A 12,500-nucleotide genomic window follows, 5' to 3' on the forward strand; every position below is an offset into this window, starting at 1 on the left:
TGTGTGTGTTTGACGTACAGGTACATGAACGGGATGTATTCGTATAAACTCCAATGATTATTGGGAAAAGTAATTCAAATGTTTCGGGCAATTCCCGTAGATTTCACTCACTCTCTCGAGAACATCAAAACCAGCTGTTATTCCTTTTCCCTTTCCCCCCTCCTCTTCCCTTTCCCTCCCTCTCCTCTTCCCTTCCCCTCCTCCTCTTTCCGTTCCCTCCCCCTCCTCCTCTTTCCCCCCCTCCTCCTTTCCCCTCCCTCCTCCTCCTTTCTCCTCCTCCTCCTTTCTCCTCCTCCTCCTCTTCCTTCCCCCTTTTCTCCTTTCCCTTCATCCCTTCATCCCCATCCCTCCCCCCTTACTTTCTCGGCAGCGAGTAGCATCGATGGCATACCAAGAGCAACAATATATATCACGCCCCTCCCACGCCCACGCTCAGCCCGTGATCCGTCCCTGTCGCGGACCACTCACGGGCGTATCTATTCCTAACAGCCCTGTGATCCTGTATTTGTTTCTCATCTCTCTCTCTCTCTCTCTCTCTACCTCCTTCCCTCCCCCCTCCCCCTCCCTATCTCTCTCTTTTCCCTCCTTCTTTCAACTACTGTCTTTCATTTTCCTTTTGCTCTTCGATCTCTTTGTGTTGCATCGTTCTTGCTCTCTCCCCTTCTCCTCTTTCAGCTCTCTCCTTTTTATCCCTTTTCCACCGTTTCGTAATCCTTTCTTTTACCTCCCGTCCGCTTTTCTGCTCCTCCTTGTTTGCATCGTCTTCCCTCCTTTCGTATTCCGAGCTTCTCCATCCTTTTCAACTCCCCGTTATCTTCCCTCCCTCTCTTCGCAATCCAAGTCCCAGCCTCTTCATCTCTCCCGCTTTCCTTTCTTCATTCCCTTTCCCCTCTCCATCTCCTAAACCCTCTAATCCCGCCCTCCCTCATTCTCCTTTTCTCCCCTCTCCTCACCTCTCTCCTTCTCCCTCCCTCTTCCTTTCGCTCTCTCTTCCTCTCCCTCTCTCCCTCCCTCCTTCTCTCCTCTCCTCTCCCTCCTCCTCTTCCTCCCTTCTCCTCTCCCTCCTCCTCTTCCTCCCTCCTCCCCTCTCCCTCCCTCCCACCCCACCGCCGCCCTTCGCTCTGAACCTGTCTCTCGCTCATTAATTCAGCGCCATGGATCGCGTATACACAGGAAATCCTAAGCGACACACAGCCCTTTCTCCCTCTTCTCCTTAGGCCTTAGATGAAGGAGAGCTATATAGAGGGGGTGGGGTGCCGTGGGGAAGGGGCGTGAGGGTGCAGGGGAGGGGGGAGGGGGATTGGGAAGGGGGAGTGTGTGGACGTGTGATTTCCCCTTTTTATACGCGCGTGTCTCCAAATTCGTTTCCCTTTGTTAGAGGAAGGATAGAGGATGTTTTTGCTGTTATTGCGGATTGCAGTCCTCCCTTGTTTTTTTTTTTCTTTTCGTTTGCTTTTACCTCTTCCACTCCTCCTGTCCACTCCCACCTTGTTTCCTCCTTATCCCCCCCCCCCCGTCCTCCACCTCCCCCTCCTGTGCCAATTCGCCCTCCCCCCCGTCCTCCACCTCCCCCTCCTGTGCCAATTCGCCCTCCCCCTCGTCCTCCACCTCCCCCTCCTGTGCCAATCCCCCCCCCCCTCCTCCGCCACTAAATTAGGACGTTTCATCCATCACTCTCGAGGCCGCAGACGGAACAAGAAATATCTCAGCGGCGGATTGTGTGGCGGTCTGCCTCTTGTGTGCAGGGCCACGGAGTCATGAATGAGATTGCCATTCTTCTCTTGGTCTTTTTCTTTTTCCTTATCTTCTGTTTTTTTCGTATATTTTCTTTGTTTTTTCATATATTTTCTTCGTTTTTATCCATATATTATCCATATAAGATTTTCATGAAAGTGCTTTTCCTCTCCCCTTCTCCCTCCTCTCTACCCACCCCCCTCTCTCTTTCTTCCCCTTCCCCACCCCATCCCTCAACCCTTCCTCTCCCCTATCTTCCCCTTCTCCTTTCCCCCCTTTTCTCCCCCTTCCCCACCCCACCCCTCAACCCATCCTCCTCCCCTTTCTTACCCTTTCCCCTCACCCCTCACCCCCTCCCCCTCACTCCCTACATCAGCTGATTGGTTGCAAGGGCGAACGCGGGGAGGGCCAGCTGCACCTGCTTTAATTGTTATGGTTGGGCTCGTTGCTAGAAACGTTTACGCTCGACCTCATTACCCGAAACGTTTGTGCTGGCGGGACGATGCTGAGCGCGCTAATAGGGCCGGTAATGTGAATGAATTCGCTCATGTATTGCGGGCCCATGTTGCTCATGTTGCATTTACCCCCTTCCCCCCACCAAGCCCACACACACACACCCTCTCTCTTTCTCTCTCTCTCTCTCTCTCATAGATCTGCGGAATCCGTTTCGCAAATGAGAAACTTTTTTTGCCTTTTTTTCCCGTTTTCCTATTCCGGAAAAGCGGGACGAACCCTCAACAAGGATTCGAACACAAAGGTTCGAGCGCTCAGATCGCACAACGGTCTGACAATTCTACTGGCTTCGAAACATCACCCATGATATATGGACTATTTACTCATTCGCCGTAAGCTGAAATCACAAACTATAAACAAAACCTTAGCCATTGTTCTCCGCTGTTCCCTCTCCCCTCGCGAGATAACTCATGTGCACTTACTTTTCATCCCGTGAGGATGGTGAGGGCCGGTGTTTGGAAGCACTAATGAGGGACCGCGTATGCATTACTGGCATTCAACCTAACGGATGGCACGCGCACCTAACTCTTTCTTGGTGCGAACAAACACAGCGGAATATAATGCTTGGAATGTATGTGTTCAGGATACAATCAATGTATCTGCATGACATACATTTAATACGTCAAACGACGCGATACAATCAATGCGTCGAACAGTAAATGGTGCAAGTGACACTTACCGGAGTGCGCCCGGTCGAGGGTGGAGCCATGGAGGCGTGTGGACGCGGGCGAGCGGTGCGGCGGCTGCGGCAGGTGGCGGCGGCGGCGGCGAGCCACCACGCAGAGCCCCGCCACGGCGCGACGGAAGTTCTGCCCCGTCACGCAGTACAGCAGGAAGTTGATGGCGAAGTTGGTGTAGAAGAGCAGGGTGAAGGTCTGCTGCAGCGTGTAGAAGACGACGCTCTCGTCACACGTGTCGCCGCACTGCAGGGAGAGGGCGAGGCGGGCTCAGTGCGGGGAGGCAGGCGCGTGCAGCCAGCAAAACAGAAACATGGAAACAGAAGAAAGAGTTTTTTCTCTTCTAAACAGGAAGGAAGTCTGCTTTAAGAATTAAAACCGGTACATAAATTTAGATCGAAAATAAAGGAGCAAGAATGATGTTGATTTCCAAAACATTACAAAAAGAGAAGAAAGATAATGAACACTGAGATTGGTAAATCAAAACAGGTAGGAAATCAGATCCAAGAATCAAAACAAACGTTGCAGCAGAGAAGAAAGAAGAGCAAGAATGAAGTTGATTTTCAAAAGAGGAAAGCAAGCGAAACGCAATAAGAAAGACGAAGGAGAAGAAAGAGAAGGAAGAATGTTAATTCAATTGCAAAAGAACGTCGGGGTTAAGAGAAAAGAAAAAGACATGGACACCGAGAAGAAAGAGAAGTAAGAGAGAATAAAAGTGTGTAAGAAACAAACAGAATAAGATTAACAAATAAACAGACATGTAAATATATTTAAAAAAAGGAAATACATAAAAAAAACATTATAAATATTAATAAAACAAATACACACACAGGGAAGGGGTTGAACAAAAAAATCAATTTAAAAAATAGGTAACATCGTATTAGATATCGAAGGTTACATTTGTAATATATTTATTTATTTATTTTTACTTTAATAAGAGAACTCGGTCTCGTATATATAAGCCAAGGATTAAGAAAAAATAAGTGATTAAATTTCTTGCTCTGTGCTAGTCATATTAGTACAGAATGAAGCTAGTGTTCGTATCATAGGACTTTTGATTACGTAAACACATTGCAGCAAAGAATTATTACGTAACCCTATTTCGTGTTCAGATTGCGTAACTGTATTTCGTATTCGAAGGTCATAACAGCTGGATTTCGGATACGAAGAGTGAGGAAGCTATGGAGCTGTTTTTCGTATTCTAGATCGAATGATTGCATATACATATTGCAGAAAATAATGATCACACGACCGTATTTCGTATCGCAGTATCACGATTATTTAACGATTTTATGTCGCGGATTTCATAAGCTTATTGCAGGAACGAATTTATATTCCCGTGATGCTAAAACGAATGGTTAGAGAACACTATTTTGCAACTATTTTACAAAGAAAAAAAAAAACGAGTGATTACATGGACGTATTTCGCATTACAAAAACGAATTATGACAGGCCCGTATTTCGTAACCGTATTCTGTAATTTCGCCTCACGGAACCGATCCATGGCTTAATTGTTGCATTACAGCAACGACGAACGATCACATCGACTGACGAATCGGGGGCGTGACTGAGAACCAAGATTTTTTTTTTCTTTCTTTTTTTTTAATATTAAAAGCGACCCGAACTCCTCCCTTTCTCGTGCGATAACGAAGGGACGCTCAATGCAGAGACAGTCACAGCTCTCCAGGGAAGCTCACTCGGATGAACAGATTGCTTGCACGATTAAATGATGTTGAACTTATTCAAATGCGGACAAAGAGAAGGAGGGTGTGTCGGTGTCTGTGTGTCGTGTGTCTGTGTGTGTCTGTGTATGTAGGGAGGGGAGGGGGGGGCAAGATCTATTTCCCTGCAATCAGAGAAGTGAAAGTAGTACGCACAAGCACACGCACAAGTACAAGCACACGCACACGCACACGCACACGCACACGCACACGCACACGCACACGCACACGCACACGCACACGCACACACACACACACACACACACACACACACACACACACACACAAATAAAACACACACACACACACACACACACACACACACACACACACACACACACACACACACACACACACACACACACACACACACACACACACACACACACACACACACACACACACAAACAACAACAACAACAAAAAAAAATAATAATGACAATGCTAATTTTCTCTAACATCAACATTAATACTAATAACACTTAATAACCGGTGAATACCCTTCGCGAATTAACACAATATCGTAATCTCAAAATAATGAATCGAGGGCATTGGCGAAGGAACGGGGGGGGCAGAGGAGGATCAAGAGGATTAAGGAAAATTGAAAAAGTAGATCATTAGCCTCTAACCGTCGCCATTATTCTACGCGGAAAGAAAGAGAGAAAGAAAGAAAAGTGATGATTATAATCTTTTGTTCTGTGATGTAAGTGGATGAATAAGGACCCACGAGGAGCTCTCTATCTCTCTCTCTCTGTCTACTCCTTCCTTGCTCCTATCTACTATCTCAACCTCCTCATTCCCTCACGAACGCTCATATACTACTATTCGCTATCAATCAACATAACTAGTCTTATCTCATAGTCTCATCTCTACATCTATCAGTCCATCCTAACTCCTCTCTCTTCCTTCTCACTTCTCTCCCCGTCCCTTAGTCTCCTACCCTCTCTCTCTCACTGTCTCTTTTCTCTCTCTCCTCTCTCCTCGGTCCTATCTATCTATCTCTTCTTTTATCTCTCACTCCTCTCTCTCTCTCCTACCTCCCTCCCTCCTCTCCCTCCCTCCCTCCCTCCCCACCCTCCTTCCCTCCCGTCCCTCTATATCTCTCTCTCTCACTCTTCCTCTCTTCGCTCTCATCGTCTTCTCTCTCTCTTCTCTCTGCTCTCTCTCTCTCTCTTCGATCCTATATATCTATCTGTTCTCTATCTCATCTATCTTCTCTCTCTCGTCCCTCCCTTCCCCTCCCTCCCTCCCTCTCCGCCCTCCCCCTCTCACTCCTCATCTTCTCTCTCTCTCTTCTCTCTTCTTTGTCTCTCTTCTCTTCTCTCTCCATCTCTCTCTTCCGTCGCTTCGTTCGATATTATCTATCTTTCGTGTATCCTGCCTCTCTCTCTCGCTGTCTCTCTCACTTCCCATCTATCCTCCTCCCTCCCTCTCCCTCCCTCCCCCTCCCTCCTCACTTCTCTCTCTCCTCTCTCTCCTTCTCTCTCTCTCTTCTCTCTCTTCTCTCTTCTCTCTCTCTCCTCTCTTCTCTCGCCGTTCTATCTCTTCGATCTTTCTTTATTCTCTCTTCTTCTCTCAGCCCTCCATCCTCCTCCTCCTCCCTGCCCTCCCTCCCTCCCCTCCCCTCCCTCCCTCCCTCATCCCTCTCTCCTCTCCTCTCTCTCTCTCTCTCTCTCTCTCTCTCTCTCTCCCATCGAATCTCACTCTCTCTCTCTCCGTCGTTTATTAGTATTTTCTTTATCTCTCTCTCCTCTCTCTCCTCCCTCCTCCCTCCCCTCCTCCTCCTCCCTCCTATCTCCCTCCTCCCTCCAGCACCCTCATCATCTCTCGCTGTCTCTCTCCTCTCCCTCCGCCTCTCTCTCCCGCGCTATCGTTCTATCTCTCCGACTCTTTGCTTTATCTCCTTCTCTCCCTCTCATCCTTCGTTCCTCCTCCCTCCCTCCCTTCCTGCCCTCCCCCACTCCTCCTCCCCCCCTCCCTCCTCTCCCCCCCCTCTCTCTCACTGTATTTCTCCTTCTCCTATCATTCTCTCCCCTCTCTCTCTTGGCCTCCTCTCTCTCTCTCTCTCTCTCTCTCTCTCTCTCTCTCTCTCGCCTCCACACTCACTTCCTCCTCCCTCTCTATCCTTCTCTCCTACTACTCTCTCTCTCTCTCTCTCTTTCTCTTTCTCTCTCTCTCTCTCTCTCTCTCTTTCTCTCTTTATTTGTTATTTTTTTTTATGGAAACGGAAAATCAGATTAAATCATGTGTTACTGCTCTTCTACGAGGCTTTGTGTTGCGTTGATGCTTTTCAAACCTTTCAGTTAATGAAGGGAAAAAGTTGATCTTGTTGAGGTATCGCTCTTGTCGTGGCTTTTATTTACGTCCGGTTTCTCTTTGGATTCGGGGGATACGTGCTCAGGGATTCTTATTTATGTTGATGTATACGTTGTGTGCGTATATCTATCTATCTATATATCTATCTGTATATATATATATATATATATATATATATATATATATATATATATATATATATATATATATATTTGTGTGTGTGTGTGTGTCATTTTATCCTTCAATCGATTTAATTAACTCTACCAGCTTCGTGTCTCTGTGTTGGTGTGTTTGCTAGTTATTATTTTGTTTGTTTGTGTTTGTTTGTATTTTGTTTGTAAGTGCCATGGTTGTGCTCCTCCATGGTGTGTGAGTGGCGATTGTGTTGGTGTATGTACATACGTATGTAAGTAGATATCAGCCAATTATGATATATCAGTATCTCCCTTGCCATACATTATTAATAACTCTGTTATTCACTTCCGAGAATTAACATAGGTTTCTATTTTTCAGGTAAGGCATTGGCATTGTGTACACGAGGAACACAGGTATGTTTTTTTGTTACAGTACCATCTTTCATCTCTCTCCCTTTCTCTTTTTCTCTCTTTCTCTCACTCCCAACCTACCTACCCACCCACCCACCCACCCACCTACCCACCCACCCACCTACCCACCTACCCACCTACCCACCTTCCTACCTCCCTTCCTTCCTACCTCCCTCCCTACCTCCCTACCTCCCTCCCTCCCTACCTCCCTACCTCCCTACCCCCTTCCCTCCCTCTACCCACCCCCCCCTCTCGTTCCTCCTCTCCTCACACTCTCTCTAACCCTACTTCGGTGGCAACAGTAGGCGTACATCATGTGGGGACAGCCCCTTAAACGCGGGGTAATTGCGTGTAAATATATTTGACCCTCTGGCGCTGTACCGAGTGACGGGGCCTGGCGTGTCGCGGCTGTGTTCTCGGGATGGGTCGCAGTGAGGGATTATGAACGGTGGGGGAGGGAGGAGGAGGGGGAGGGAGAGGGAGAGGGGGAGGGGGGGAGAGGAGAGGGAGGAGGGGATGGAGGAAAGAGTGAGGAGGCATGGGTGAGAGGGTGGATGGGTAGAAGGGATGGAGGAAAAGGAAGAGAGAGAGAGGAAAAAGAAAGAAAAGAGAATGAGGGAGATAGGAAGGGAAGAGGAAGGTTAGTGGGTAGGTGGGTCAGTTAAAGAAGAAAAGAGGAAGTTAGGAGGGAAGGGAGGACGAAGATGGATGGGCCGGGGGGGCTGCGCGGCAGGCCGGCGGGTGGGGGGCGGGGTTATTGATGAAGTAACAGGAACACGAATGCTCGCATATAAGGTCTACTATTGATAATTTGTTTGAGGGGTAGATAGGGAGCGGGAGAGGAAGATGTGGAAGAGGAAGAGGAATAGGAATGATAATAAGAAGAAGAAGGAAAAGGAGAAGACGTTGAAGTTAGAAGAATAAAAAGAAGAAAAAAAAGGAAGAAGAAGCAGAAGCTCAACAACAACAATATGAATAGGAGCAAGAAGAAAGACGAGGAGCAGGGGGAGGGTGGGGGGAGGGGGAGGGGGAGGTCGTCTCAAGAGGGTCGATGCTCAGTGGGCCGTGATGGGGGTGTTGTGTCGAGGCCGGGGTTCCTCGGTGTGGGACCTCGAGGGTGACATGAGTGGGCGTCAGGGGGTTAGCATGGGTTGTGAGGTGTCTCGGAGTGGGCGTCAGGGGGCTAGCATGGGGTTGTGAGGTGTCTCGGAGTGGGCGTCAGGTTAGCATGGGGTTGTGAGGTGTCTCGGAGTGGGCGTCAGGGGGTTATCATGGGGTTCTGAGTGGGCGTCAGGGGGCTAGCATGGGGTTGTGAGGTGTCTTGGTAGGGGGCGGCGGTGAGAATAGGACGTCAGTAATTAATCGGGTCTTGTTGCAGATGGGGGAGAATATTCGAATGTTCTGCCATCTGTCACCGGCAGAGATATTGGGGAAGATTCGGAATTAGATTGATTGGTTTCTTGGTTAATGGCGAATATTGGGGTTGGGTTGCCCAGTGTTTTCTTTAGTGTATCTGTGCACAGGAATTCAGGAATTTGAGTGCGATCCGTCATGTAAATAAATGTGATCAAATAAAGTAGTTTATTTTCTAAGAAAATTATGGTAGACTCTTGTATTTTGAAGCTTATTATTATTATTTAGTGGTTTCTTGTTCGGTAATATTATTGTCATTCAGGTGTTTTTTTTTTTTTTTTTTTGTTATTTTTCCTCCTCTAACTCCCCAAAAGAATTTTGCGATTTTTTAAAACGTAGATTAGAAATTGACCCCTCCCGAGAGAGACTGAATTTCTTATTTTTCATTCACAGAAATTCCATACCTGCTTCCAACCGAAAAAATAAAAAATAATTTGCTGGATTCTCCTGATCCATTAAGAGGAGCCATACTTTGATCTCTTTAGACCTTTGATTTTTTTTTTTTTAATAGAACTTATTTGGCTTTTGATTAATCTAATCTTCCTTGAAGCCAGATTTCCGTGACGTCATTTTCTTGAAGCGTCTGGTAGCCTCGCAAGAACCTAATTTGTTTCATTCAGGCAGTTGCTCCCTCTCTCTCTTGATTTTTTTTTTTTTTTTTTTTTTTTTTTTTTTTTTTTTTTTTTTTTTTTTTTTTTCTATTTCTTCATATTTCTTCTTAATAATATTACTTATAAATTTTTTCGTCCTTTCGATAGTCCCTTCTTTTTCCTTCTTTCTTCTTCTTCTTATTCTTCTTCTTCTCTTAGTCTATTCTTCAATTCTTCTATTCCTCCTCCATCTTCTTCATCTTCTTCTAATTCTTACTTCGTCTACTTTCTTCTTCTGTTCTTCTCTTCCTTCTTCCTCTTTCTTAAGCGATTATTTTCTCTCTCCCGCCCATCTCCCATACCCTTTTTTCCGTCCTCTATCCCCTCCCCAATCTATCCTCCTTCCCTCTCGCTCTCCTTCCGCCCCTACAGCCTTATAGTCCGCCTCTCCTCCCTCGCCCCTTCTCGCCCCTCACTCCTTCACCGCCCATTTCCATCTTCCTTAACGCTTCGTCCCTCCTTGTGGTTCGCCCTTTTTTGGACCATGTGTTGATGAACTTTCCCACCTCCCCAGACCCCCCCTACTCCATACCCGCCCCCCCCTCCCCCTTCCAGCTTCTATGCCCTCCCCCCTCCCCCCTCTCCCCTTCCAGCTCCCCATGTTTGAGTTTCCTTGGGGTTTATTGGAGAAATGCGGGGGGTAGGGGGGGTAGGGGTGGGGGTCAGCCAAATGGTGGGGGTCGAGCAAACAGAGTTCTTCGGCGCTACGTTATCTCTTGGCTTCGTGTAATATTATTATTGTTATTTATTATTATCTGTTCAGGTAATGTTTTATTTTATTTTTGTTTGTATCTTGTTTCTGATTTTTCTTTAATGTCTTTTTATGTTTATATTATTTGCTGCAGGTTTGTTTTTCTTTTCTTGATTTTTTAATTTCTTTATTGGATATTGATTTCTCAATTTAGCTTTACTATATTCTCTTACAATACATTTTTTCTTTTGTATGTTGTAGAAATCTTGGTGACCAGTTTATTATCGTTGCTATCACTCTCTCGATATTGTTTCTGCGCCAATATCTGAGGATTTTTTTGGTATTGCTTTTTTTTCTATAGATTTTTTATTAGGAAGCACAGTTTTTTTTTTTTTTTGTATCGTTTCTTCGCTAATATCGGCGTTTTTTGTTGTTTTTGTATTCTTTTTATTTGTTGTAGAAATCTTGGGAACGGCTTTGTTGTGATTTTTTTTGCTGTCCATGCGGCGGGCCTTCGCTGAAATATCTCTGCGGATTACCGCGTGTTGCGGCGCGCGTGTGTGTTATTGTGTTGCGGCCTCAATTGTACATAGCCGCAAAATCGGGCACCGCTGCCGCTCTCACGTGCCCTCGCCGTCGCTTTTAATTTCGAGGCAGTCTTCTCTCTCCCTGTGGTTGCCATCTTGCCGTTTTTCCCACGATTGCCATGACTCCTCTCACGCCCTTGGCGCCGCGGCTGCAGCAGTGACGACAACGCAACGGGAACGACCACCATGGGAACAACAGTACCAATCCAGAAACAAGGACAGAGACAAACCATAACCAAACACGCTTCGAACTCCATATCTGATATATTCTACATAACCACCCCCCCATCTACACCCCTACACTAACTACAACTAAAAAACCAACTAAAAACCCAAAACATAAAATCCCACTACAAATAACCAACACTAAACTACAACCAATCTACAATACTACACTAACACTAAAAACACCCCCCCCCCCCCACCTCATCCCTTACCCACCCCAGCACTCTCTCTGCGATTCACTCTCACTCTTTCCTCTTCTCTCTCATTCTATCTCTAAACACTCTCCTCTCACGCTCCCATACCGTCATCATCTTCCCCCTCTCTCTCTCTCCCACTCCCACTCTCACTCCTCTCTCCCTCATTTCTCTCTCTCCTCTCTCTCTCTTCAACTCTCTCATCCTCTTAATCGCTTCCCTCTTCATTCTCTTTCTCTCTCCCTCCTCGCCTCGTCCCCACAGTCTCTCTCCTCTCTCTCCTTTATCCTCCTCTCTCTCTCTCCTTCCCTCTCACTCTCACACCTCACTCTCACTCTCACTCTCACTCTCACTCTCTTTTCCTCTCTCTCTGTTCCTCTCCCCATCTATCTCCTCTCCTCTCTCGAGCCACTCTCACTCACTCTCTCCCACTCTCTCAGCGTCACTCACATCCCTTCCACTCTCAACTATCCCACCCGACCTTTCTTTCTTTCCTCCCCCCTCCTCTTTCTCCTTCTTTCTCTCTTATTTCTCCCCCGCTTTCTTTCTCATATCTCTCCCCCCCCCCCATACTTATATATATTGTTTATATCTATCTATTTCTGTGTTGCTATCAGCTGGAGATGGCGTTTGTCTATTACCTCGGCGGATCTGGTGATACACTCTGTCTGCCGCATCCCCAATCCGTTCTCTATCTAATCTCAGGGCCAAGACTGATACTTTACTCCTTCATTTCTACTCTTCTTCCTTCTTCTTTCTTCATTCTTCTTCTTCCTTCTCCTTCTCCTTCTTCTTCTATATTTATCTTATATGATTTCATTTTCTTTTTTTCTTTTTTTTCCTTCTTAATTTCTCACCTTTCTTATTCTTTATTTTCTCTTTTTTCTTCTTCTTTTCTTTTATTCTTCTTCTACTTCTACTTCATCTTCTTCTTTTCCTTTTTTTTTTCTTCTCCTTCAATTTCTTCATCATTTTCTCCTCCTTACTCCTCGCCTGCACTCCTCCTCCATCCCTCCTCACTCCTCCCTTCCTCCTCCTACATCCTCTCAATCTGGAAGGAGTATTTGGACAAGGAAGGAATGCTGGTTGCGGTTGTGGTTGGTGTATATATATTATATACATCTAAAGTAACCAAACACTCGACCTCACACACATTCACAATGCACAAAACACACAACACAAAACTAAGTCTCACTCAACACTCTAACAAAACAAACACACAACACACACACAA

General features: G+C 46.3%; 1 protein-coding gene across 1 annotated transcript in view; it reads right to left on the minus strand.

Annotated features, from left to right (window-relative positions):
- Positions 1-2,570: 2,570 nt before the first annotated feature.
- LOC122253507 (growth hormone secretagogue receptor type 1-like) overlaps positions 2,571-12,500 on the minus strand; it is a 22,999-nt gene continuing 13,069 nt past the window's right edge. Inside the window, exons 3-4 of the mRNA XM_086532159.1 lie at positions 2,927-3,170; positions 2,571-2,584 (exon numbers count right to left, since the gene is read on the minus strand). Of these exons, the coding sequence (XP_086388285.1) occupies positions 2,571-2,584; positions 2,927-3,170 (258 nt within the window). The remainder of the gene's footprint in view (positions 2,585-2,926; positions 3,171-12,500) is intronic.

This window comes from Penaeus japonicus, unplaced genomic scaffold (assembly GCF_977035675.1).
Source record: "Penaeus japonicus unplaced genomic scaffold, GWHDUDI00000001_assembly GWHDUDI00000037, whole genome shotgun sequence".
Taxonomy (NCBI): Eukaryota; Metazoa; Arthropoda; class Malacostraca; order Decapoda; family Penaeidae; genus Penaeus; species Penaeus japonicus.